The sequence below is a fragment of the Meriones unguiculatus genome, chromosome 19 (assembly GCF_030254825.1).
Source record: "Meriones unguiculatus strain TT.TT164.6M chromosome 19, Bangor_MerUng_6.1, whole genome shotgun sequence".
Lineage (NCBI taxonomy): Eukaryota > Metazoa > Chordata > Mammalia > Rodentia > Muridae > Meriones > Meriones unguiculatus.
In genome coordinates, this window is record NC_083366.1 from 37,456,463 (window position 1) to 37,482,977 (window position 26,515).

Consider the following 26,515-nt stretch of genomic DNA (forward strand, 5'->3'; position numbering starts at 1 on the left):
GACGTGGCCTGTGCAACTGAGTTTTGAGAGAATCTTTAGAAACAGAGTGATGCACTTGGAATTGTTGGAAGTCAGTGAGCTCCATGAGGGGTTGGATGAGAAGAGCAAAGGAGACAGTAACAACAGTTTGGAGTTGGGAAGCCTGGGGTAAAGGGAGGGAGGAGGCAGTTTTGGACTTTACTGAAAGAATGTATAGCACAGACACTCTGTGAAGGAGGTCACCAAAGGAAGGACCAGAAACAGTGTCAAATGAAACCGACAGGAAAAGGAAGGTGTGAACTGCCATAGGTCATTGGATTAAGGCTTGCTTAGAGTGGATAGGAGAAGGGTCAGAAAGTGGGTCAGGGGGCCAGCTCCAGCCTTATGTAACAGTCATTTTAATTGGCTGAGATGTAGTTTTGAATGTTCAGCTCAGCATTGTTCCTTTCTCTCTGCGGCTGAGAGCTGAGAGTTTTTGTTTAATCTTTCTATATTGAGTTTTTAAGCCTTTTTCACTTCATGGTCTTTATTCTTTTCATATATACCTTACTTCAGAATGTTCCAGATACAATGGTATCCTAGAGATGTCTGTCTTTTTAAACTGAGTTCTGTATCTGTGAATCAGATGTGAGTTAAAACTCAAGTCACTGTCTGAATCCTGGATTTAGAGGTTTGGTTAGGCCTAGAATAGGAGCTTTGGAAACCTTGTCCTATTGCAGCAGCTATGTTCTCTTTTGACTGGATCCAAGCCTTTCTAGTATTATTTAAGACCGAATCCTGGCGTTATTATTTATGTCTTGTCTTTGAAGGCACAAGAAGTAAGATTTGGGGTTATGGGACTCTCTGACTGGGCCCATCTTGAAAGGGCTCTGCCAACTAGAAATGCAAAGATGTTGTCTTATTAGACAGGTTTGATTGTTTATTTGATATTTCTTATTTTTATTTATTTTGACATAGTCTTACTATGTACCCCAAACTGACATTGAATTTGAGATTGTCTTGCCCCTCCCTCCAGAATTCTTGAATTATAGGCCTGTAGCCATGAAAATTTTGTTCCTAAAGTTTCTTGTCCCTTGGTTGCGTGAAGACATTTGCTTTCCAGTTCACAGATAAGTCAGTGGACAGGCCATGGCAAAGGCCCAGGACTTGTACAGCATGCAACTTAACTACAGACCTCAGTCAACATGTCTTATTCTAAAAGGCAATCAACTCAGGATGTCAATAATACATGACTCTGGGCATTTATAAGAATTCTTGCTTCCTCCAGACAGGATATTGAGTGAAATAAGCAAGACTTAAAAAGCCTAGTATATGTTTAAATTATATGAGGAGACTAAAATAATCTCAAGTTGAGAATTGCATAGTGTTTACTGGAGACTAGAATGGGCTATATGCACAGTACAGAGAGCAGATGGCTAATGGGGATAGGGGCAGTTGGCAGGAGAGACTAATTTTGTTGGTGCGCTGGGATGATATGCTAGCAAGCCATGTTCTAGCCCAGAAAAAATAATCTCTAATCTTTTGAAGGACAGTAGGCTAACTGTTCAGAATTAATGACTTGAAAAATTTGAAGCAGCTAGTATAAAAATGATTTTGAGTGTTCTCAACACAAAGAGATGATGTATGTCTGAGAGAGCAGATGTGAGTTACCCTGAGCCAGTTTCTACATACTGTGAAACATGTATTGAAATGCCACGCTGTACCCGATAAAGGTGTACAGGTGCCATGTGTCAATTCAGATGTATCTAAATTACAGAGACAAGAGGTAAACCTAAAAAAAAAAAAAAATGGTTCTCTTTCCCCAGCCACTATGTGCATAGCTGCAGACAGAGACAGACCCTGCTTTGGGCTCATGGAGGCAAAGTGGAGTTCTTCAGGGATACTGCATCTCAGCTCAGCCGTTCAGGGGCCTACAAAGCCTGTGGAGGGTGGCCACAGGAACAGCTGCAGACAAGCAGCTTCTTGCTCCGGACGAAGGTTGAGCTTTGTCAGCAACACTGGGGGCCAAGGAACCTAACCATTTTAAGAGTCTTTTACTCTTTTAAAGTAATTCTTATTCAGTGATAACCATTTAATTTTCATAACAGCCTTTAGGGGTGGGTAGCAGCTACCCTCATTTACAGATCAGCTAGTGATGTTTAGAAGATTAAGGTAACAACAGTCTACACTGCAGACACAGTAGGCTACCAGTGTCTGGGTTTGCCATCCCGAGTCAGAATTTCTACCTGAGTCCCGGGCCACTCGCTCTTCAGAGGGGCTGAGCACTAGCTTTTTTTAATGGGCACATTTGACAGCCCATAACTGTGTGTTATGATTTGACTTCCTCTGTTTCCTGTATCTGCTCCTTGTCTGGGATTTGTTCTGGTTGACACAGTCCTCTCATCCCTCTTCTCTTGCTGACAGGCAGTGTCTGCTTGCATCTCCTCGCTGCATTCCTTCTATCTGGGGGCAGGCAGAGCACAGCTGTGGCAGTTAGGGCAAGAGCACAGCTGTGGTGAGCCACCAGTTGACACAGCAGCACATGGTGTTATGATCTCATTTCCTCGGTGGCTCAAGCTGCTTAATAAGTGGCATTTACTGGGGCCACAGTTGGGTGAAAAGTTTATGTACCTGTGAGAACAACTGTGCATCTCTCCAAAGCCCATTTGCCACATATCCTCATAACAATATCGTGGATCAGGGGTTGGAGAGACAGCTCAGTACTTAGAATCTACTCTTCTTCAAAAGTGGCTGAGTTCTTCTTTTAGCACTCACTCTAGGTGGTTCATAACCATTTGTAACTCCAGTTCCCTGGGGCTACAATCAGCTCTGCGTACCTTCCACCTCCCCACATAGACATGTAGTTACAAAATAAAACAAATGTTTAAAAAAAATGATCACAAATCAAAGCTTGTTTGCATAAAAATCTATGGGCAGTTTTCCTGATTCATGGATAAGCCGGAGGAGCTCTGAGTCCATCTTGACCTTGCAGGCTCATTTGATTTTAGTAATATAAATTTAAATATGACAACAATCCTAAGCATAGAAACAAGGACCATAATGGTAATGGATTATTATTCAATTTGATGGGGACACCTACTAGTTTGTTACCTTGAGAAAAGCAGGAGACTCATTTTCAGCCAAGAGTAGCAAACGTAAATTTTCTTTCCTTAAACTTTTTTATTAGTAGTTTCTCTCTTTCTCTCTCTCTCTCTCTCTCCCTCTCTCTTTTTTGTTTAAAATAATGAAGTGAAACTAACCATATTTCCCTTTTTTTTGCAGAAAAAACCACTGTCTGCAATAATAAAGGAAGTCTGTGATGGGTAAGTGTAACTCAGTTTGGTGAGGCTCTGTAGTCTGTACATAATAGGCAAATCAACTAATTACAGGGGGGATGGCGAACATGATTCGCAGTACTCTAAGTAAATGATAACCATTTCGTATGTTTCTAACTCATTGCTCAGTCAGCCCAACTTCACCCACAAGTCCTGTGTCTCTACCGGTCCTCACCTTTCTTCCTCGAAGAGTGGAGATTGAAGTAGCTGGGGATTCTGCACTGTAGGCTTGCTTTTGTTTATTTTATGAAGTTGTACTCATCTTGGCCTTCCCAGCAGAGAGCAATCTAAAGGACATTGGGGTTAAACACACACTCCATCTGGAGAAACTGATAGGGTTCATAGGCCAGAGAAGAAGTGTACCCTTGCACACCATGAAGCTCTCCTCACTCTTCTGCCTGAGCTGATAATCCAAGGGGAAAATACATTTTGAAAGTTATAGAGAAGATGGTTGACTGGCACAGCAGAGCTGGGAATCGATTGTATTCCTGACAAATGGCATAAGATCTGGAATACTCGGAGTGTTCCAGTCTGTGTCAGGCATACCAAATGAGAGTTTAGAATTCAGAGACATTTCAAGAATACTAATTGCCTAAAATGTAAATTGTGTTTATGTCCTTTGTTTTTAATCTCTTTGCTTCCATCTTTTAAAAGAGGAAAGGGCATTGCATTTAAAATTATACCCACTCCACCGCTAGCATTGGAGATGAAATGGTCAAAGTAGGACTGGGCCTAGTCAAGTGAAGTGAATGAATCTTCACTCCTGTGAGGTGGCAAAGTAGCTGTTCTGTGTAGTGAGGGTGGGCTAATGCTGCTTTGTCTTAGAAAGTGCTTTGTAACAAGCACTGTACTGGCCCATGTCTGATCCTAGAGAGTTTAATTCTTCTTAACTTTGGAAAACTACTAAAATAAAAATGGCGCTTTTCATGTTTCCAATTACTTATGCTTGTGTTTTAAAGGTGGTCTCTTGCCAACTATGAATATTTTGCGCTGCAGCATGCTGATAGTTCAAACTTCTACATCACCGAAAAGGTAGGCCACTGTGTTCTTTAATCTGGGCCACTTGTACGGAAGGGAAGTAAATCATTGCTGTTTCTTCTGTTTAGGGCCGATCAAAATTTCATGTCCTCACCCTCTGTGATAAAAGGGTGTGTGAAACAAAAACTGCCACGTTAGTACCAAAAAGATACCGTTTAGCACATTCAAGAGTGAAGTTTATTAATCCCAGCACTCGGGAGGCAGAGGTGGGTGGAGCTGGTGAGTTGGAGGCCAGCCTGGTCCACATAAAGAGTTCCAGGATAGGCAGGGCTACATAGACCTCGTCTTAAGGAGGGGATAAAGGAGTAAAGTCCAAGTAGGTTTTGTTTATTTAACAAACCTTTAAAAAAATGTAAAATCGTATTTATTTATTTATTTATTTATTTATGCTTGAGAGTATGCAGGTCAGAGGACAACTTCCAGCAATTGGTCCTCTCTTTCTACCATATGGGTTGTAGGGACCAAGCTCAAGATTTTTGGCCTTGATGACAAAGGCCTTTACCAGCTGTACCATCCTGCCTGCACATCAAATACTTTAATTATCTTTTACTCTTTTATGGATTTTATTTTTCTCTATCCATTGCTTTGTTTTCGTTGAACATACTTACGATAACAACAAAAAAATATTGTGGAATGTAACATTGACTGGACACTGACTGTTCTGTGGCTCTTAGGAACCTGCTTTCTTCTTGGATGATTTTAACACTGCTTAATAAATTTGGGTGGAATGTAGAGATATGTGAAGACTATAAATGATTCTGAAAGAAAGGAAAAATACACATGCACACACATATACATACATATATATTTATGTATATGTCCTCTGGGAAGGGGAGATTAGCATTTACTGATCTGTTGTGTGCCAGAAGCTGAGCTAAGCAAATTACCTGTGTTTGCTGGTGATTTTTGAAGACTGAACTCCTACATAAGAATATGGAATTTGGTTAACAGATAAAAAAACTCAGTCACTGAAGTCACGAGGTTAGACCACCATCAGATACTTGGCTCTAGAGTTAAGAAGGAGGTTTGGACCTTTGTGCTCCTAGGATTTCATGTTTGGAAGTTTATGAAAGAGTTCAGCATCCCACGGATCTCCTGAGAGCACTTGCTGCAGTGTAAAGGAGCTGTGCGTCCTTGTGGGTGTAGGTCTTGGTGGGGCTGGTGGGGAAGGAGGGAAGCCACTGGTGAGGCTCAGTCACCAGTGGTTCCCAGGCTTGTGCTGGAACCATGATGCTCTTGAGAAGGGAGAGTGGGTGACCTTGGGCTCTGAAATATGGTAGACTTCATTGTCCCAATCAGCAGTTTCTGGGGTGACCTCACAAATTTTATCATGAATCAGATGGTGGGAGATGGAATCAGCAAAATGTACTGCTTTTGTCTCAGTTGCTGGCCCTGCAGATGGTGGCCCTCTGGTTATCAGGAGTGGTGTAGTTATTTGCCTGGAAATGCCTCCAGAAATTGCCTTTGTCTTCCCAGGAGTACACTGAGACTTTCAAGAGTGATCAAGTTTCCTTTTTATGTTCCTGGCTGCAGGCAGAGAGGTAGCATTTGGACTAGGTTTCCTGGCAGGCATTTTTTTGTCTTTAAGTATACTTTTGGTTCCTTTATTCAGTCCACAAACACTTAGTTTTCCTTTAGATTACTTTCTAAATATTTTTTGTGGCACTTATATAATTTGTATGCTCTTCTTTGTGAGATAAAAAGAGTATAAATAATAAAGTAAGTTGAATGTTGGTAGTTATATTTTATCACTATTTCGTTCATCATCCATGGACAGTGAAATTGATTCACATGGTTGCAAAGCCTTAAACACAAGAATAGAACAGAGTAGCTCAGAGTGTATCTTCTATTTTTTTTTATAAAATATTTTTTTTCATATACTTACATATCAAACATATAGATTGAACTGCTTCTTCACCTTTTGTTGTGATGAGCGAGCCAGGTCACAAATATGGGGAGTTGCATCTCCTAGTGGCTGTCATATCCTCATTGGTTAATGCCTTAGTTTATTGGTTTATAATCACGTCAGGGACAAGGGGTAGAGAGAGGGAGGAAGGGAGAGAGTGAGGGAGAGAAAGAGAAACAGACAGACAGACAGACAGGCAGACAGAGACAGAACCTTTCACAAGGGCACGTTTTCAAATCTCATTGCCAGAGACTGAGTAGGTGACTTGGGTGGTCCTAGAAGTTTCTGTTTAAGATATTCTCTGGGGAATGCTAGTACAGGAGAAGAGCCAGGGATTTCTCAAGAAAGAGCCCTGAGCTTCAGGGACAGACAGGTTTCCTTTCTAAAGAACTGGACCTATAGCCATGGGGCATGATGTACTCTGACCCAAAGTTGTTACAAGGTAACATCGAGGAGTATATGCTTGTACTGCCATTTCGTAGAATGATTTATAAAACCACTATCAATAGCGTCATACACTGTCATGTCATTCATTATTTCTGAGGCATTGTAATCATTTTTCGGAGGGGAATCATGTTTGCCTAAGAAATTCTTACTGTTGGGTTTCAAAGGGACTGCCCGAGTCTGTCTGCCATCACTTCTTCAGCACACAGTCACAGAGATTAGCCTTTTATGAAGAGCTGAGAGAGTGCGAAAACTCGTGATCCCAGTCTTAGTCCTTTGTTTGTAAATAACATGTCACTGCTCTTCCCCTCCAGCTGCACAGGCCTGTGCAAGGTACAGAGCTAGACATGCAGAGCGCAGGGGACTGCAGTCTACCTTGACCCCCTTAGGGTCAAACCTTGGCTACCCTCGGTCTGTGGCAAAGTTCTTGTAAATTAGTTCTCTCCTAAAATAGAGACCCCTTTCCATTCCTAAAATAGCATAGTTACCATCCTCTTGTTACTTACAGCCCAGTGAGTTAGGTAATATCTGCATCACTATGGTAACCAGTGACTAATTTTTGAAGCTTGTACATGCCATTAGTTTCTGACTTTCACTTGCTATGAAATGGTTTTCCTCTCTTACACACACACACACACACACACACACAAAATCACCTTTAATTTAAAAGTGAAAATAGTCTCTAACCCTGGCTCAACATGGGAACACATGAGGCCAGGGAGGGATGTCTGGGTTTGTGCCGAAGATTTCCTCATGTTATCTACACCCATTGTTAAAAATAGTTCTCATTTGCTTATTGGGCCAGTAACAGGGTTTTCAGTGTAGTGAAGACAACCTTATGTTCAGGAGTATTCTGTAGAAGTATAGTGTGAAAAGTTGTAGGGGACGTGAAGATGCATATATTTGCAAATTCTGTCTCAGAAACATAAATTGCAGGATAGATGAGTGATGTGTGTGTGTGTGTGTGTGTGTGTGTGCGTGTGTGTGCGTGTGTGTGCGCGTGCTAGCGCATACATGCATGTATGTGTTTCAGTGAAATTTCTCTTTAGGGTAAAAATGGCAGTGAGAGTGCTTTTTTTCTTTAGTCATCACCTTCATTGCAGTCTAATGAGGTAAGCATCTTCATTTTAATGGGGAAGTGAGACCAAGGGAAGTTACAAGACAATTGAGACCAAGACAATTTGTGTAGGGCAGGCACATCAGAAATGATGAAGCCCATCCAGGCCCTGGTAGCTGTGCTTGCAGAACTGTGGGGATCCCTCTGTCATGCTGTCTGGGCTCCTGTGGGTTGAAACCCTTTGTTTGCTGACCTCTGGTTGGTGATCCTGATCCCCATTATCTGAGGCATTACAGGACAACAGCACAGTCATTGCCAGTGTCACCGACTGACTTTCTTACACTGCTGTAGAGGGGAATTTACATCAGGTGTAACTTCCAGTAACTCGATAGAGAGTTACCTTTCTACCTGCCTTCGCTACAGAGTATGTGACCATCAGGGATAAGTACTGTGATCGTACCAGTGGCATTTTTTTTTCCTTTTTCAGGGAAATGAGAAAACTGACTTGCTCTTTTTAACTCTAGGTAGGCAGAAAGGGGTGGACCCCTCCAAACTGTAGACATTGGAGGAAGCATTATGAGTGGTCTACTTTCGGATAACTGAGGCTGTGCCGTATTTGCTGAATGGTACTTGGCCCCACTCTGCTAAGACCAACTCAGTTACAGATGGAGTAGAGAGATCGATCAGCATAAATACTTTATCAGTGAATCCTTTATCTCTTAGTCGCAGGTGTGTTGAGATTTGTGCAGGCTCTGTCTGCAAAGCTGTTCCTGGAGCTTCCAAGAGGAAGCGGGATTGTTTGGGGGGACACCTGTGTTCTTCTAGCCCCTTCTCTTAAGCGTTCTGCTCTCTCAGCCTGTGTTCCACAATTCCTGACAGACAGCTGTGCGGCCTCTGGGATGGGGCATCCTGTCATAGGAGATTGTTGAGCAAATTCCATTGTCAAGCCTTGGTCATAAGTCATCAGAGTAAAACGAGCATCCAGAAAGTATTGACGCTCCTTGATAAGCGGAGAGGAGCAAAGCTTCCTGTCCTGATTTCCATATCAGGTTTCTTTTTCCTGTGTTTCAGCCTTCTCAGAGGCCAATCTGCTCCACCTCCAGGCCCTCCTCTCATTGAAACCAACATTTGTGACTGACAGGCAAGAACATTCTTAAAGGCAGGGATTTAAGCTTGAGAAATTTTGTGGCCCAGCAAGGTTCTTCCTAAGAAGGTTCTTTTGATAAGGGGTAAATATTGCTTCCTCAGCAAACTTTACACCACAGCCAGATGTGGACAGAGTGTGTTAACACCTGCAGCATTGGCCAGCTCTTTCAGGCCTGGTCTTTAGCAAGCATGCGCAAAGCATAAGCTGCTGAATTCTTTGCTGGCCTTGTGACCAGACCAGACATTCATTGGCAGTGCTTTACAGAGGCCAGGTTAGCTACATGGGTATGTGTTCCCAGCCTTTGTCAAAAACGGGACTCTTATAGACACGGTAAGTTCCCATTGTGTACCAGGGACTGTGCTAAGTTTTGGGTACAGTTCTACAGTTCCAGCCTTCCTGGTTCTCACAGTCACTCACACAGGTCACTTGATTACAGTGACAGTAAGTGCCACAGAGGAAAAATGTCCCTGGGCTTAATGAAGTCCCCAGCAAGTAGCATGTAGGTGAAGGTCTAATGAAAACAGGTAGAGGTAAAGGCAGCAGCAAAATGACTCAGATGAGTAGGTGGGTGTGAACTCTCAGAACTTGGGAGGCCATGGGTAAGAGTATTGCTATGTGTTTGAGTCCAGCCTGGTCTACATGGTAAGATCCTGTCTCAGATAAACACAGCCAAAGCTAATCAAATAATAGAACCACACAAATAAAACAGGCCCAGATTATTTGCTTGCAAAGAGCAGGTGGAAAGAGCCAAGGCTGAGGTGGGCTAAATATGGCTGAGTAATTTTTGCATAAGCCACAATTCAGGCCCTTTAAGGGTGTTTTCAGACTTCTGGCTTTATTCTAAAACTATATAAAAGCTCTGAGGTAATTTGAAGTTGGACTTGACCACAAATTTTCGGGTTATTATCACTCTGATTGATTGTGTTGGAAGCACAATCAATGGAAGAAATTATGAAAAAAAAAACAAACAATTCATTGTGGATAGAAAAAGAATTCAAGGTTGGCTTGAAATACACATAGAGATGGACACAAATGCTACTTTCCATTCTTGAATCCAAGGAAAAAAAAATAGGCCCAGATAGCAGAGTCAAAATATCTGCTTTCATCAGGGTGTGGTGACACATGGCCTTTAATCCCAGCTCCAGGAGGCAGAGGCTGGTAGATCTCTGAGCCTGAAACAGGCCTGGACTCCATTGAGAGCTCCAGACCAGCTAGGGCTGTTTATTAAAACTCCCTTTTTTTTAAGGAAGAAATGTCTGCCTTCATAAAGCTTACTGGTCATCACCTCCGTGGCAACTTAATAATGGCTATAAAGCCCTTGATTCAAGAGCGCTTTGAATCAAAGTGCTCTTTGCTTATTTCAAATGATGTCTTCTTAATAAGTCTATTTTTATAGCCAGATAAAATGTCAGTGTTTACTTACCCAACTAACATACCAACTTCAACTTACTGTTTAGAATTTACTTTGAGTACAGATGTTCCTAATTTTAAACATATATATTCTTTCTAACTTTTATTAGGAAAAAGTAGAAAAAAATAAATGCAGTATTTCCCATACATCAGTGTGCAGAATATAAGAAGGATGATTTTTTTTTCTTAGATTTGAAAGCTCGGTGTATGCTGGATTGAGCAAGATAAATAAGACACAGACTTTGTCTCCATTGGAAATTTCAGTCTGAAGATAAATTAGTTTGTATCATCTTATGACTTAAAGGCCTTGTGTTTGGAAAGATTATTGTGGATATGAGTTACATAGGTTTATAATTGAACCATTATAAGTTCTGTGTCTTATTAAAACCCTGCTGTGTGGTTTGCAACCCTTCTACTCTTTCTCTGTTGTTACTATGAGGAGCTATAGTTCGAACAACCTAAAATAACAACAGTCTTTGTTATTTTTCTCTTGTGACAAAACACTATGACCAAGACAACTTACAAAAGAAAGAGTTTGTTTTGGGCTTACAGTTTCTGGGGAGTAAGTCTATGATCATCACGATAGAGGCATGACAGCAGCTAGGCAGGCATTCCTCTGGAGCAGTATCTAAGCTAACATATTTCATCTACAGGCACTAGGGAGAAAGAGAGAAGAGAGAGGGATGTGGGGAGGGAGGAAGGAAGGATGAGAGTCAGAGAGACACAGAGACTGAGGTACGTGCTAACTGGGAATGAAACTTCAAGGTCTGCCCTCAGGGACACGCCTTCACCAAGGAGGCCACACCTCCTAATCCTTCCCAAACATTTGCACCAACTGGGGACCAAGCATTGTATGTGCCTGTGTGGACCCTGCTCATTCAAATGACAACAACACTACATAAGTGAACAATGCAGTGGTTTTCTGTCATGCATCATCTTTTTTTTAGGGTAGCAAGGCTATGATGTTCTTATGCAGGATATTTCTGTCTTCTAAAACATTAGCTTTCAGACCTAAAGGCAGAAGTAGAGATTTATTTCCAGCAGCCCATAGCAAAGACTCTGACACATGTAACTAGTATAGGTTTACCAGGCTAGTGCAACACCCTGGTGGATGGAAGCATAGACTCAGAATCAGAGGCTACAGAAGTGAAAAGAGACTCATTAGCTTATGTGCACACTGAAGTTTCCAGAAAGGAAGACATTGACCATGACTTGAAAGTATTGCTGACACCCTTTCCCTACTTAACATAATATTTTTCATTAAGTGAAGGGGTAGTCACAATACACTCTGTGACAGTTTTTTTCAACAACCATGGAACATTTGGACACAACTACTTGTCAGAGTCAGCCACTAGGAACGCGGGTTCTGTAAGTTGTTTGCAACATGTGAAACATGAGCCAAGAATTAGCTTGTCAGCCCTACGCCAACCCCTACAGTTTGAGTTTCTCTAATTGGAAGTTCCAAAGATTGTTAGTATTAATATTTATTTTAAGAGCATCTTGGATCCCCCCCACACCCACCCAGTTCAGTAGTTGAAGATCAAAGGCAGGGTTCAGTCAAGGGTGAAATGCTGGTTTCAGAACGAGCGTGGTACTTGGTTCTGGAAGGATGGCTGCAGTCGAATAGAACTGCTATTGCTACTGCTGTTGGACTCCCACCCTTTCTGAATCCATCACGTATAACATGTAAAAACTGAAACACGTGCTCATGCTCACACACCCTCATACACACTACACACATGCACACATACATCATATACACGCACCGGACAGGCAGATACACACATACACACATACCCTCATACACACCACACACATGCACACACACATCATATATATACACCAGAAACATACTACGCAAACACACCCTCACACACACGCATACACACACATACCACACACCACATACACCACATATATGCACTCGTGTACATAGACCACACACCACTCATACCATACATACCACATACATGCACACAGGTACGCACATAATACACACAATAAACACTACACACACACACCTCATACAGGTACACATGTGCACAGGCACATACCACATATACCACACGCTTGCCCAGGCACACACCAACACACCACACACATTGCACACACGCATACAAGCACACACACATACACACACACACACACCCTTCACATTGTTCTTACATTATCTAGCCCTGTCGCTGGTCTCCATCCTGCCAAAGCCTTCACTGTCAGGAGCGCCCCTCCTGTATTCTGATGTCTTTGCTCTTAGTGACTCAAACTAAATTGGCAGTAGACATTTTGAAAGCCCAAGAAACATTTTGGGTGGTTTTGGAACTTTGTAATTACAGCTTGAGAACTGGATAGAAGCTCTCATTTTGAATTACTCAGTGTTTTTCCTTTAGCGAGGATTTGGAAGTGCATAAACTTCAAGAAGAAGGGAAAAGCCAGTCTAAGCTGAATCACAAAAACGAGAGGGGGTGTGAGCAAGAAGGGCAGTGATGCCATGAGCATTACTCAGCTAGCAGTGGTTTTTGTGACATGTTATTTAAGTTTGCCACTGACTCGTGGATATGGGCTATAACAGGATGATTACATAGATGGATGCCTTGTTTGCCCAGGCTCTGTGGCTTGAGTTTGGTAAGATATGGCCACTTCTAGAATTACAGGCGAAGGTAAATGCCAGAGGTCATCATGATTCCATGTTCACTGCCTCAGCTATTAAACCAATGAATAGCTTGACTCAGTTGCTGAAACCTTTAACTGTGTGGTGTTCAGCTGCAGAATGAAGGACATATGGACTTCCTCCGAAGACAGAATTCCTCCCTGATTTTTTCAAAAACAGGTTTTTCTCTGACTGCAAATGACCCTAGAGACAGGAGCCTACCCTTCCCAAACCCAAACAGGCAACCGTGAGACACGGATACTTGTTATCGAAGCTCTCAGTTCCAAGCATGGCCCTGTGTCTCTTCCCATGCGTTCCAAAGCCAGGGTCTTGTTTAAAGGCCTCTAAAGACAACCATGCTAGTGCTTTTGTTCCTTAGGCAGGTGATTTATTTCCAAATAGCTGTTACCTTGTCTTTCTCAGTTTGGGGTTGGGAGCCCAGTGTATTTGCACGTGTGTTTGTGAGATGTGTGTATGCGTGCATGCACTAAGAGGAAATAAAAAAAATCATACAACATTAGCTACTTTGTTGCTTCTTTTGTTTATTGTTGTTTTTAGGGTATTATTGCTACCTTGCTTTATATTTTTAAAACATTTGCCAGAAACTGTTAAAAAGATTTTATGATTATTAATGGTTGTATTTAACAGTTGGGCACCCATTTCATTATTCTTTGCTCTCCATGATCAAAACCAAAACTAGGATACCCCCAACTTGTGTTATCCCATTGTCTAGAACTCTGCTCAGTAGATAATTGCTAGAAGGACAAATATTGGTTACTATCATTATAAACCAGTAACCTGGGGTCAGGTGTAAGAGATCAGTGTGGACAAGAACATAAGAGAAAGGAGGAAAGGAAGAAAGGTAGCATTAGGTCAGGAGCCTGTGGAGAGAATGCAGAGGAAGGAGAGTTTTGTCTGTCCCATGAAAATGAGTGTGCCTGTAGCTATGGGCCACCTTGGTCAGGTAAGATATAATAATTATTGTATAATGTCTTTTTCTTCCCTGATTTGTATTGTTCTAGTTATCTATTGCTGCCTTCAAAAAACCCTGCACAATTAGTAAGTTAAAATAAATTTTCTTCCTGGTGGTGGTGATTGGTTATGCTCACTGAGGTTTCTGGTCAGGAATTTGGATGTGACGATGCAGAGCCAATGGGTTTTCATTGCTTGGAAAGATGTGCTGGAATCATTTAGAAGTATCTTTACTCACAGGCTATGGTGACTCAAAAGACTGGCCTCATAGGGCATGGTAAACTTGAGGTCTCCTCTCCCTACCAATCTGTAGTATTCCTGTATCGCCTGGGCTTCCTCTTAGCATGGTGGCAAAGTTCTCAGGGGCAGCTTTATGGGGCAGAGACTTTTCAGACAGTAAAACAGCAATTATGTGGCTTCTATTTGCATACCCTCAGAGATGCTGGTACTCATTGCACTGTGCTGTGTTAGTCTAAGCATTCATGGCCTGCCCAGATTCAAGGGACAAGATCTGGACTATTCTTTCCCATGGAAGGAGTAGGAGAGGACCTAGAGGGTTTGATGATAAAGACTTTCTACCATCCTTGACATTTCTATCAGGGAAAAGTTAGGGGGTAAGCATTCTCTTTCCAGAGATTACCAGAGAAGAAACGGGCTTCTACCTTTGCTGATTTTAACTGCTTAAGCAGAAAAGAGAAAAAAGGATGAAGGAAAGGATAGAAGAAAACGTGTGCTATAAAAATATAGGGCAGCAGTGAACCACATTTCCAAGTAGATGAGGGGCACACAAGAAGAGATCGTTGGGGCCAGAGAGGTGGCTTGGTGGTTAAGAACACTTGCTGCTCTTGCAGAGAACCTGGGTTTGATTCCTAGCACCCGCATGATGGTTCATAACCACCGGTAACTCCAGTTGCAGGGGATATGGTACCTTCTTCTGGCCTCCTTGGACAGCAGGCATACATGTGACACAGACACATATGCAGGCAAAGCACTCCAAGGGATGTAAGTAAATATATTTGAAAAGTTTAGGAACACAAGCAAGATTCCTGCTGCTCTTTCTTGCCTGGGAAGAGGGAAGAGAGCAGCGTCATGTGTTCTCAGCAGCACTTCTTGCACCCTTTGACCTAAGTACAGCTGTGGGGATGTTAGTTACTTTGAGTTACTTCCCTCTTTGTCTTGGTTTCAATAACTGCTTTTCACTGGGAAACGTGGTGCTCCAACTGATGGGAGGAGCTGTGAGCTAGCTGTGAGTCTTTCCAGTATCTGGGTGTGACAGGTGTCATGGTCACCTTGGTTATCAAGTATAAAATGCACCTTGCACTTTTATAGAAATGGGGAGAGGAGGCAATAAAATTTAACTTTCAAAGTTCATTTACTTGTGCTGGATTTTGTGAAGAACACCTTTAGTCCCAGGATTGGGAAGCAGAAGCAGTCAGATCTCTGTGAGTTCAAGACAGTCTCCTCTACAAAGAAGTTCCAGGCCAGTCAGGGTTATACAGTGCGATCCTGTCGTAAAAGAAAAGTTTTTTTTTTTTTGTTGTTGTTGTTTGTTTTTTGTTTTTTTTTGTTTGTTTTTGTTTTTCTTTGTGGTCTTACTCCAGAAATTTTACTTTATTGAGTGGTACATGGAGAGAGATGGTTATCTAGTCAGTTTTTTACTTAATTTTATTTGTGTGCTGAGAGAGAATGTGTGTGTGTGAGAGAGAGGGAGAGAGGGAGGGAGGGAGGGAAATCACTGTGTGTGTATAAGCACCCTCATTCCATGGCACTCACGTGGAGGCAGGAGATAACTTTGGAGACTCTGTTCTCCCTCTACAGTGTTTGAATGGGAAGTGGAGTTCAGGTCATCAGGCCTGCAGTGGCAGTTGCTTTCACTCACTGATCCACCTCCTGAGTCCTCTGACTTTTATTTTATTTTATTTTACTCTATTTCTTCTCTTTCCTTGGTCTCCTCTCTCCTGGTATATTCTCTTTCTCTTCTGATTCTTCCTTACACTTATCTGCTTTTTCTTTATCTGTGACTTGCTTCATTCTGTCCCACAATTCTTCCCTACTGTCTACTATATTGGGTTACCAGCTGTATTTAAACAAACAAACAAACAAACAAACAAAAAACCAAGCCAAGCCAAGTGAAACCAAACCAAACCACCAACCAAAAACCCCATTTCCTACTCTATCCATTGAATGTTGCTTCTTCTTCTTTCTCGTCTTCGTTTTTTCTTTTTCCATCCTCCTCCTCCTTCTTCTTTCTCCTCCTCCTCTGCCCTCGCCCTCACATTTGTTTGGAATGGAAGTTATCCCAGCAATTGCCTAACATGTACTTTAACTACTGAGCTGGATTCCTAGACCTCTTCCCATATATTTATTTATATGTGTGGGGGTGGGGAGCCTACCAAACTGATTGTGTAGAGTCACAAGACAATGGGCAAATGAGTTTTCTTCTACTAGGTGAGTCCTAGGGATCAAACTCAAGTCTTCACCATTCTGGATAGCTCCAGAAAACCTGTCGAGACATTACACTGGTCTCTTCTCCCTTCTTGGTCCTTAGACACCCTTTTTTGCAACCTCAAAGCACAATAGATAGTTTTATATTTTCTGATGCTAGATAAAAATGACATAGTACTTTACTTACTTTGAACAACTCATGCAAAACTTTTTTCAGGATCTTCAGCTCTTAAGCAAACAGATATAAAATCTCACCATATTTCTGAATCATTTATGTAGATAAGAAACTTTAAAGCAGAACAAACCCAAAATAAAAAAAAAAGGACTTGTCAAATGATTAGGGTATAAAACTGGCATTTTGGTACACACACTAAAATATTTGACATAAAGAGTATATTTGAATTTATAAAATGTATAAAAGATTTTACATACATGTTTATAGATTGCATTTTAATGTAGTATATAATAGACATTTTAACATGCTAGTTAATATGCAGAGTCTATTTCATTATGTAATGAAGATTAAGTGAAGCAATGCCAGTGAAATTGCCTGGTATGTTAGCCCTTGGTCCTCTCACAGTGAGTCATGTTTCCTATTGTTAACTTTGTAAAGGCTGAAAAATATCCTATTCAGTTTTGTTGAAACCATATTTATATTTGTACTTTTGAGCTGAACCACTATCTGTTTTGTTCTTTCTCTCTGCTTTTAAAAGACAGCGCTGAAGTATTTAGTTTATAATGTGTTTCGTTATAAACTTTAGACAGAAGTTGAATGCTAACTCCCAAGAAATTGTGTCACCCAGGATCATCTGTAGTGTCTATTCACTGTCAAGCTCTTAGGCACCAGGCTCTTTGATGAGTTATTGCATTTGAGGATTTAGAAGTCTTAGTCCTTTGGGGATTTCAGGCCACACAGGTACAAAGTGTCAAAACTTATAACTGAAATACCCTCAGTATCTCCAAACCTTTGAGGAATCATAGGATTTTATTAATAGGATCTCCTAAGACATTTCTTTGAGTTGTTTAAGCACAAGTAAAATAATCAACTGAAGCTCTACCAACAGACCAACCTAAATGGTAATGATAGATAGTGGCTCTGTGCAGGCAGGCGCTCTTATGGGCAGTGGTCTGATCACACTGATTTCAGCATTTCATTTCCTCCTCTCTGGTGCATGTATTTAGGCTTTCCACGTGTACCTGATTGGGCTGATTGCTTTTGCTTTAAGTTAGACATTCATTCACTCTAAAGAAATAGTCCAACCCAGGTACCTGTGGTTCCTAATGCCCTTGGCTGCTGTGAGGTAGATGGAGATACTTGGAGCTTGCTGGCTTGGGGTCATGCCAGATGGCCAATAAAGGCGAAAACCTAGTTGCACTGCTTTTCCTAAGTGTTGAGTAGCTTTTGTTGGGTTTCCTGTATGTGTTTTAAAGAATGAGAGTTGGAATTGGAAGTTAGTTACACAAATTTGAAAGGAAAAAGGGTCCTGATCCAAAAATGGCCATGGTGGCATGCCATTGTATTCTCAGCAGTGAGGAGACTGAGGGAAAATATTGGTAAGGTCGAGCCCAGCATGTACTATATAGTGAGACTTTGGAGAGAGTGAGAGATGGAGATAGGGAGAGAAGGGGAGAAAGAAGGAGGAGAAGGGATGGAAAGGGAGGAAGAGAGACTGAAGTAGACCGATTCCTTTTTTCCAATCATCTGCAGGCCTCAGGTAAGTGGATATAAGTGGTTACCATAAAGAGTAGCTAGTTTATGTGTGAAGAGCTCCAATATCCTCAGCCACATGGAGGTTTGCTAGTGTAGTTAAGGTCTGCAATCAGTTGACTGTGGATCAGTTAGAAGGGCAATGATCCTGTGGGCCTATAGAAGAGAAAGAAGGATGTAATCTGAGGAAGAACATACTGCATGTTGTGGACAGGGCAACAGCAGAAGGTAAGGTCTTCAGAGGCTTGAGAGGCCAGTCTCTTCAGTCTCTAAGCAGAGTGGTCCCTTAGCTAAGACCCGAGATCTGGGAAATGGAGCAATAGGGACTTAATCCATGTAGGCAGAGAAAGGGTATCCTGATAACGGACAGCTCATTGCCACCTCCTTTCAGACCTAGAGGTCTCAGAGTGATGATCGCTCTCAGGCTAGTGGAAAGTGGGATAATTTATTAGGCAGCCTTAAAAAACTAGGACACCAAGAAGGGAATAGAGTTCCGCCACCCCGAGCCAGACAAAAGAACACAAAGGCAAACTGCATGCAGAATATTGGTATATTATTATAATGATCAGCTGTATTGCTGGTTATTGAATTTTTATGTTAATAAGAAGGTCTGACTATTCCTGTTGATTACCTCAATAAAGCATGCATTTACAAGCCCATCAACACACACTGGTACTAATGCGATGCCTCTTTGTCTATTTTTGTTTCTGGGGCATCAGCTGAGATTCTTTTTTTCCCCCGTTTCAGAATAAAATGGGTCCCATTATTTGAAAACCACTGTCTGGCTGATAGGCACTTGGTAAAAAGGCTGAATTTGTGGTGTTTCAAGAATGTAGCTGTTGGCAAAGGAAAAAGGAACAGGATTATATGAGGCTACCTTATTATCAGCACATTGTTTTAAAAATATATGTTTATCTTTAATTGTTCTCTCATTGCAGAGTAATGTGTAGATATAAGAAACCCAGCCACTAATGTTGATTCAGATATAAGTTTTGCATTATGAATAGTGGTTTCCGTAAGAGCTGAAGTTACTTAAAGGGTAGTTTGAAACTTTTTAATTGGGACAAATATAGCAAAAGTATAAAAAAAATGGTGTAACAGACACCCTTATACTCTACCACCTAGATGATAAGAGATGTTAAGACTTGGACTTGCCACAGCCCTGCTCTGTCTCTTCCTTTGTTCTCTCCTCCAAAGAAGTGAATACAAGCCTGAAGGGGATGGCATTCTTCTGTCTCACTAATAGGTTCTCTGCATATCTGTATGCTCATATATATGCTGTATCGCTTTGTGTTTTAAACTTTAAGTAATTGGTGGAGGGGAACTGGGGAGGTTCCTCAGCAGTTCTGAGCACATGCTGTTCTTCAAGAGGACCTGGTTTGGCTTTTCTATGTTGGTTTACAACTTTAACTCCAATGTCAGGAGATTGACGTCTTCTTCTGGCCTCTCTGGGCACTTCCCAAGCATGATACACATACATACATTCAGGCAAAACATTCACACACATAAAAGCTAAATAAATTTTAAAAAAGCAGATAATTGCTGTCTCCTGAAGGTAACGTTTTGTGATTTAATTTTTTTTTTTTAAATTTGGTAATATTCGTGAGGTGAACAATGTATGATGTTCTATGGCATGGACAAAAGAGTTCATCTAGATGTTTTTCTTACAGATAATCAGTTGTTTCCTCACTTTTGTTGTCACAGCGCTGTGCTATAAATGTGTTTGTCTGGAACCGTTTAACAGCTTTTCTAGACTGGAATGCAGAAACACATTGGGTCAGCTACAACACAGAGTGCTAAAAGGATTTCCAGTGTGGGTCTGCCAGCCTCTAGCCACACCCACAAGATGGCAAGTTTCTATTCCCTGATGTGAACTAATGTGATCACTCTCCTGCTATCCTAAGCCAGCTGGATGGGGCTGCCATGGGGCTTTTTTGTGGCTTTAACTTGCATTTACCCAACTACTGTGGCTGGGCATATTTTTCCATATTTATTTTCTACTCAGATTTCTCTTCTGAAGTGACCAGTACAATCTTTGTCCATTTGTGGTGTGGGAGCGCTTTGTCCTCAAAGCTGTTTTACAGAGTTGGCTATGGTGTTGTCAGACAGACCTTCATAAAAATCATTTTCACATGATCATATTGGTTTCTTTCCCTTTGTCATTTGCCTTCAGTATTTTCAAAGCACTTTCTCTTTTTCATGTACTTTAAAGCTATTCTCTTATATTTCTCTCACAACTTTGAAAGTTTCAATCTTCATGTAAGCCATTAATCCAGTTTGACACTCTGTATCATGTGTGCGCAGAAATGAGACTGACGTTTACTTTAATCCTTTTGGATGAAGACAGCCAGGCATGCTAGCGTCCTTTACTGGAATATTTATTGTCCATCTCCTCTTGCACTTGGTTTGCTTTGTCCCTGGTGTAGCATGTCAAGTTTTTGTGAATCGGGGGTCCCTATTACTCTCTGTTTCATTCTATTGCCGTGTAGCTTTGTGCTTGTAACTTAGTAACAAGACTTTATTTCTAGAAGATGGAATTTGCTTCTGAGGCCTCTCCTTACAATCTCCCTTCTTTCACCCCTTTCTCCTCTTCTTTTTCTTTCTCTCTTTTAGAGCAAGTCAAGTTGCCTAGTCCTTTACCATATACATTTTGACAATTTCTTGCCAAATCCCATTAGTATTTTGCTTAAAATTGAATTTTATTTATGGCTTAACTTTTTGGGAAAATTGCTTTCTTGAGGTTATTTGACTATATCACCCATGATGACACTTACTAGAACATTGATCAATAAAGCTTTAACATTTTTTTCAATAAAGGTCTTGTGTATATTGCTTAGCTAGCTCTTATTTTTGTATCCTTCATAAATGGTACCTTTCCTAGCTCGTTGTGTACCATTTGTTGAGTATTTTCTTGCATAAGAAATTCTTTTAAGCTTATGTTCTGCAAATATAGAAATATTTTTATGAATCTATTCTCTGTTTTGTATAGATCAACATTCTCAAGTATCAAAGAGATGAGCTAACTGTGGGTCTGTGGGAACAGCAAACAAGCTTTACTTTCTAGGTTCTTACTCAGTTTCATCTAAGTCTTCCTGTTTTGCTAGCATCTTTCCTTTTCATATTGGCCAGTGTTTCTCTGATTCATGCCACCTTACTCAGCAGGATCTTTTTATAGTAAGAAACACGAATCTCATTCCAGACCTTCCGTGAATAAGGCACTTAATTTACTAAATAGATATCCTTAATAACAATTAGCTAATTCATTTGGGCAGACACATTCTCAGCAAAGAATAAGTCTACCAAATAAATGTTTCCTCTGGCCATTACCTGTAGTTGAGCTGTTAAAGAAAACACCAGTCCTGATTGCATTAGCTTCTAAAAGGTTTATTTACTGCATCACTCAAACACAGGTACGTGTAGGGTTTGCTGAGTGACAGGTAGCTGGGGAGACTCATCCTAGCACTGAGTGTGCAGCTCCAGAGAAAAGGGGAAGTACTCACATGGCATGCTGGCTTCCACATGATTTTAAAATGATTTTATGACATTTAATTGCCATACAAGCATTAAGATATTATATTTTGTTGTGTATCCATTTTGAAACAATCATTCTTTTTATGGCTGTGTAGTACTATGCATCTATATGCCTATATCACATTTTCTTTATCCACTCATCCCTTCATGGACACCTAGGTGATTGGTACCAGGGCTATTGTGACTTGTGCCACCGTAAACACGAGAATGCAGGTGTGTTTTAAATATGCCGGCTTCATTTCCTTTGGATGTGTACTCAGGAGTGAAATTGCTAGGGCAGATGGTAGTTCTATTTCTAATGTTGTGAAACTTCCAAACAGTTTTCCATAATGTCTACTCTAATATGACATCTCCACCAACGGTGTCAAAGTTCCTTTTGATTCACAGCCTCTGCAGCATTTGCCAGTTTTTGTCGTTTTGAAAATAGCTATTGGAGAAACTGGGCACGGTGGCACATGCCCGCAATCCCCGAACTTGGGGGCAGAGGTAAGGAGGTCTCTGTGAGTTTGAGGTCACCCTGGTCTACATAGTAAGTTCCAGGACAGCCAGAGCTACATAGTGAGACCCTGTCGATAGATAGATAGATAGATAGATAGATAGATAGATAGATGAATAAGTGAAAGGAAAGAAGGAAGGAAAAAATAGTCTGTTGATGATTCAAAGTTAAATATTGGTACTTGTAGAACTGAGATAGTTCTACACTCTCTTTAAACATGTCATCTGTATGAACTGCTAGAAACGTCTCTCACTTCAGCTGCAGCAGTGGAAGAGGAAAACAGAGGGAAGGAGGCTGGAGTGGGGCCTCTGTGAAAGCCTACTCTCTGATGTGGGCTCCTAGGCTAGTCAGGTCTAGCTCTGTGGCCATATCCTGTTTTCCAGAATTGTCTTTCTAACCTCCTGTTACATAAGAGTGCTTCTCTTTAGGGCTGGGACAGGTGACTCTTTAGGAATGAATATAGACAGAGTTGGAAGCGTAAAGCCCAGAGGTGGTGTATGTCCAGGGCACTTTGGGACATCACTTTGCAACAGGGTGGAGTGTGACTCATTTGTACTTGCGATTCATTGTAAAAGCTTACATCAGTAGTGGAACAAGAACTCAGTTTTCAATGATATCTGTGCCTGATAAAATAAATACTCATTGGATAACTGAAGGTTATAACTTAGGGAAGGGTTTCAGACTTAAGTTGTAGGAAGAGAGAATGATTATTATTTCTCTCTTTGAAGTCCTAAGTGGCCTGTTAACTTTAGTTCTGAACTGTAGTTTTTCTTTTCCTCTGGGTTCTGTCATGATTAAAATGTTCATTCTATTCATTGAGAAAGTATAGACTGAGCATATTTTAGGCTTTGGCGATGAGCTAAACATGGAAGATGCCCACTCTCCTTAAGCACATCCTCCTGTGGGTGTGGAAAGAGACCAGCAGTTTTTAGAAAATGAACAAAGTATTCATTTTTATCTAGAGTTGGCATAAAGCAGTCATGTGGGTAGAGTATGGTGTGTGTGTCTATTTTAGTTTATTCTGAGAGCATGGCTGTGCACTAAAGATTTAAGAATGGACCCAAAATAAGACTTGGCCAGCTTTAAGTTTGCAGTGATGCAAATATAAATGAAGGATACAGATGGATACTCACGGCTCTTACTTTTCTAACCGTATGAGTCTAAAGAGATATTTTTACAGCCTGGATCAGGCGGGAGCTCTGCTTTCAGAATGTAGGCTTCCTGTGGCCCAGGCCCAGGCCTGGGCTCTGGGTTGGTGTTCTGTTTATGCCAACTCAGGAGTAACTCATATTCCCATAGAAGGCATTGACTGTCCATTCTGGCCAAGATCACTGTAAAGCACAGAGGCCTGTCTCTTTAGAAAGAACAAAAGGGAGCCAGATCATAGCACTGTAGGGCACAGAACAGGCAGTAACTGACGTCCTGAAGCATGAAAGAACTCGGTGTGTTAAAGAACAGAAAGAAACAGGACATTGGGATGGTGCGGGTGGGGTGTCAGATATGAGTGAAAATACTGGCCCGAGTCTTCTAAAGCCAGGGTTTTGGAAGGAACTTGTAAATACTATGGAGGTCCATTATGTCAACCTGTTGTTCTAAAGGGATGAACTAATGGGATGGAAGCTGCAACTGTATTCCACCAGGAAGGTACCCAGCAAGCCATACTAATCACATAGGCAGCAGCTGAGCCTTTGGAACCAGTAGGAACCAGAGCTATCTGCTGCTCCTATTGGAGGAAACTTAAAATATCATTTAAGATCACTGTGCTTTATTAGCAATTGTGGTACCTCGAGGACCTAAAACCTCCTTTTTTTTTTTAAACATGTGAGTTCAGAGGTCATTAACTGATGCCTATGGACTAAATCTATGATGTCACCCATTTTCGCATGTTAAGATTCCTGGAGCACAAGTTGTACCCTTTCTTCTTCCTGTCCCTCTCACCACAGACACTTTCTGGCCCACAATGCAGAAAATATTGTCTGGCTCTTTATAGAATATGTTTGAGCACCCCTGCATTAATAAAGTAGAGCGTGTACTATTATGACACAATTTAAAAAATATTCAAATAGCCATTTTACTTGTTTCTAAGCTTACTTGTTTCATTTCATGCACTCAAAAACGTTGTTCAGACTCCCGTGACTCCCAAGACCACAAAAGAGAAAGAAAAGAAGAATCCTGAGAATGGAGCCAGTCCTGATGAGACCTGATAGGCTAGGTCAGATAGAAGGGGAGGAGGACCTCCCCTATCAGTGGAGAAGAAGAAGGAGGGAGCGTGGGACTGGGAGGAGGTGAGGGAGAGGGCTATAGTAGGATACAAAGTGAATAAATTGCAGTAAATAATAAATAAATAAAAATTAAAAAAAAAAGAATCCTCGCACATCTGAGGCGGGAGTTTCAAATGAATGGGCTGACCTGTGCTTGCTTACTCTGCCTAAGATTCAGGCCCTCTGCCATGGCAGCTCCTCCACTTCTTCAGAATCTGTAATCGAAACTACACCTTCTCTAGGAATATAGCTGAGTCACTGTACGCACATTGAGTATGTCAATCTAAGGACTTGTTTTCATCGCAACAATAACTCCATCTTCATGTAGCATTGAGGAATGTTGTACACATGTACAGTCACCAATTCCTACCTCTGTTTTCTGCATCCGTGGATCCACACAACTTTCCGTGTGTAATTTTTCTTAAGCATTTCTTGTAGCACCCTTCTCCCTTGTCTTTATTCTCCACACAATACAGTCTAACGACCATTTTCATAGCTTCAGCATTGCGTTAGGGATCATCAGTAATCTTGGAATGATTTAAGGTATACAAGACCATGTGCAGAGATAAGATGCAAACACTGTGCCAATTTTTAGCATAAGAGAATTGAGCATTATGCCATGTGTCTGAAGGGCAACCTACATCATCCCACTTCAGTCATTGATCAAAACAGTTTCTCACAGACTGTGCCCCATGCCACGTTCTATCTAGGCAGTTCCTCAATTGAGGTTTCTTCATCTCAGGTGACTCTAGGTTGTGTAAGTAGACAATACAAACTAACCATCAGCAGGCTGGGGAGATGGCTCAGCAGTTAGGAGCCCTGGCTACTCTTTGGAGTGATCTGGGTTCCAGGGGGATCCCAGCCTCTGGGATCCGGCCTCTCTGGGTACATGGCATGTATGTGATGCACAGATATATATGCAAGCAAAACACCCATACACATAAAATAATTACAACCCAAGAACAATAAAACTCGGCAGCATGCCTTGTGTTTCCTGTGTGTCTTCTGTGTGTCAGGAATAGCGAATGCTCAGATGACAAAGTTACAATCACTGAAGCCAGGGACTGAGGCCTGCCTTACACCTGCATCTAGACATATAACAAGGCAGATTTTTAATGCTCAGAATGTCATTTGACAGCACACCAGCTCACACCTGGACACTCTTCTTTTCCTCAGTGTTTCCATCACTTGGTTTCCTGGCTCTCCAGTGTGAAGGCTTGTATAACATTTTCTGTCTCTAGACTTGTTGGCACTGATGCAGCCTAGAACAGGATGTGAAGTTGGTACTTTCCAAACTGGTTAGAGTCTCTGTTATCAGTGCTAGTGCCCCTGGAATTGACCTTTTGAAATGCCTTTTCCGAGAGTGAGTTTCTTTCTTCTAGATGTGGCTGAGGAACTTTTGTATTTCTGTGACTACAGGTTCTAACTTGCCCATCATAATTCAGGCTTAAACCTTAGCCCGTGCCGGTTGGTCAAAGGTAGCATAAAGTTATAGCAGCAGCGGCTGGCAAATAGGTGTCCATTCCAATGGTGTTAGACTGCTTCATGTCTTCATGGAGTTTACACAGATTCTTCTGTCCTATAGTTTGATAGTCACTCTCTGCCTTAAAAACATGGGCACAGCTTTATGTGTCAGACATTCTTCTAACTGTCACCTTTCCCATAACTTGCAGGTGAGGAGCACCATATATGTGGTAACCCAACAGAATGTCAGCATTTCTTCAGCATGTGCATGAGGCGCTGTCTGCATATGGTCATACTCCTGTATTCTCAAACATTAAACATTTTTTTACATCAGCACTTTGGTGACCATATTACACAACTAGCCTGCTTAACTATCATTTCTTTACATTTTACTTTGTCCTAAGAAACACTTGGAAGACTTACTATCTCAGTGATAAACCATCAGTATTGAACTAGTAGAAACTCAGTTTACATAGCTGGCTACTGGTAAAAGCTGGTTAATTATGAGTATCAGTGTCTCTGATGAGCCTAGAAGGAGCAGTTGCAGAAAAGTGGTCATGGCCCTCAGTCTGAGGAAGATGATCACATAGAAACTTGAGATCAGCAGTGCGCACTGCCTTTCTGGGCAGCTCTGGGCAGAGGGTACGACTCCCATTGGCCTCTCCAACTGCCCATCACTCACAGGTCGGTCAGAGG

General features: G+C 41.5%; 1 protein-coding gene across 4 annotated transcripts in view; it reads left to right on the forward strand.

Annotated features, from left to right (window-relative positions):
* The window catches only part of Elmo1 (engulfment and cell motility 1), a 521,602-nt gene that overhangs the window by 115,619 nt on the left and 379,468 nt on the right, over positions 1–26,515 (forward strand). For all 4 annotated transcript variants that reach the window (XM_060372629.1, XM_060372632.1, XM_060372630.1 and 1 more), the window contains exons 3-4: positions 3,241–3,281; positions 4,253–4,325. In XM_060372629.1, the coding sequence (XP_060228612.1) occupies positions 3,241–3,281; positions 4,253–4,325 (114 nt within the window). The remainder of the gene's footprint in view (positions 1–3,240; positions 3,282–4,252; positions 4,326–26,515) is intronic.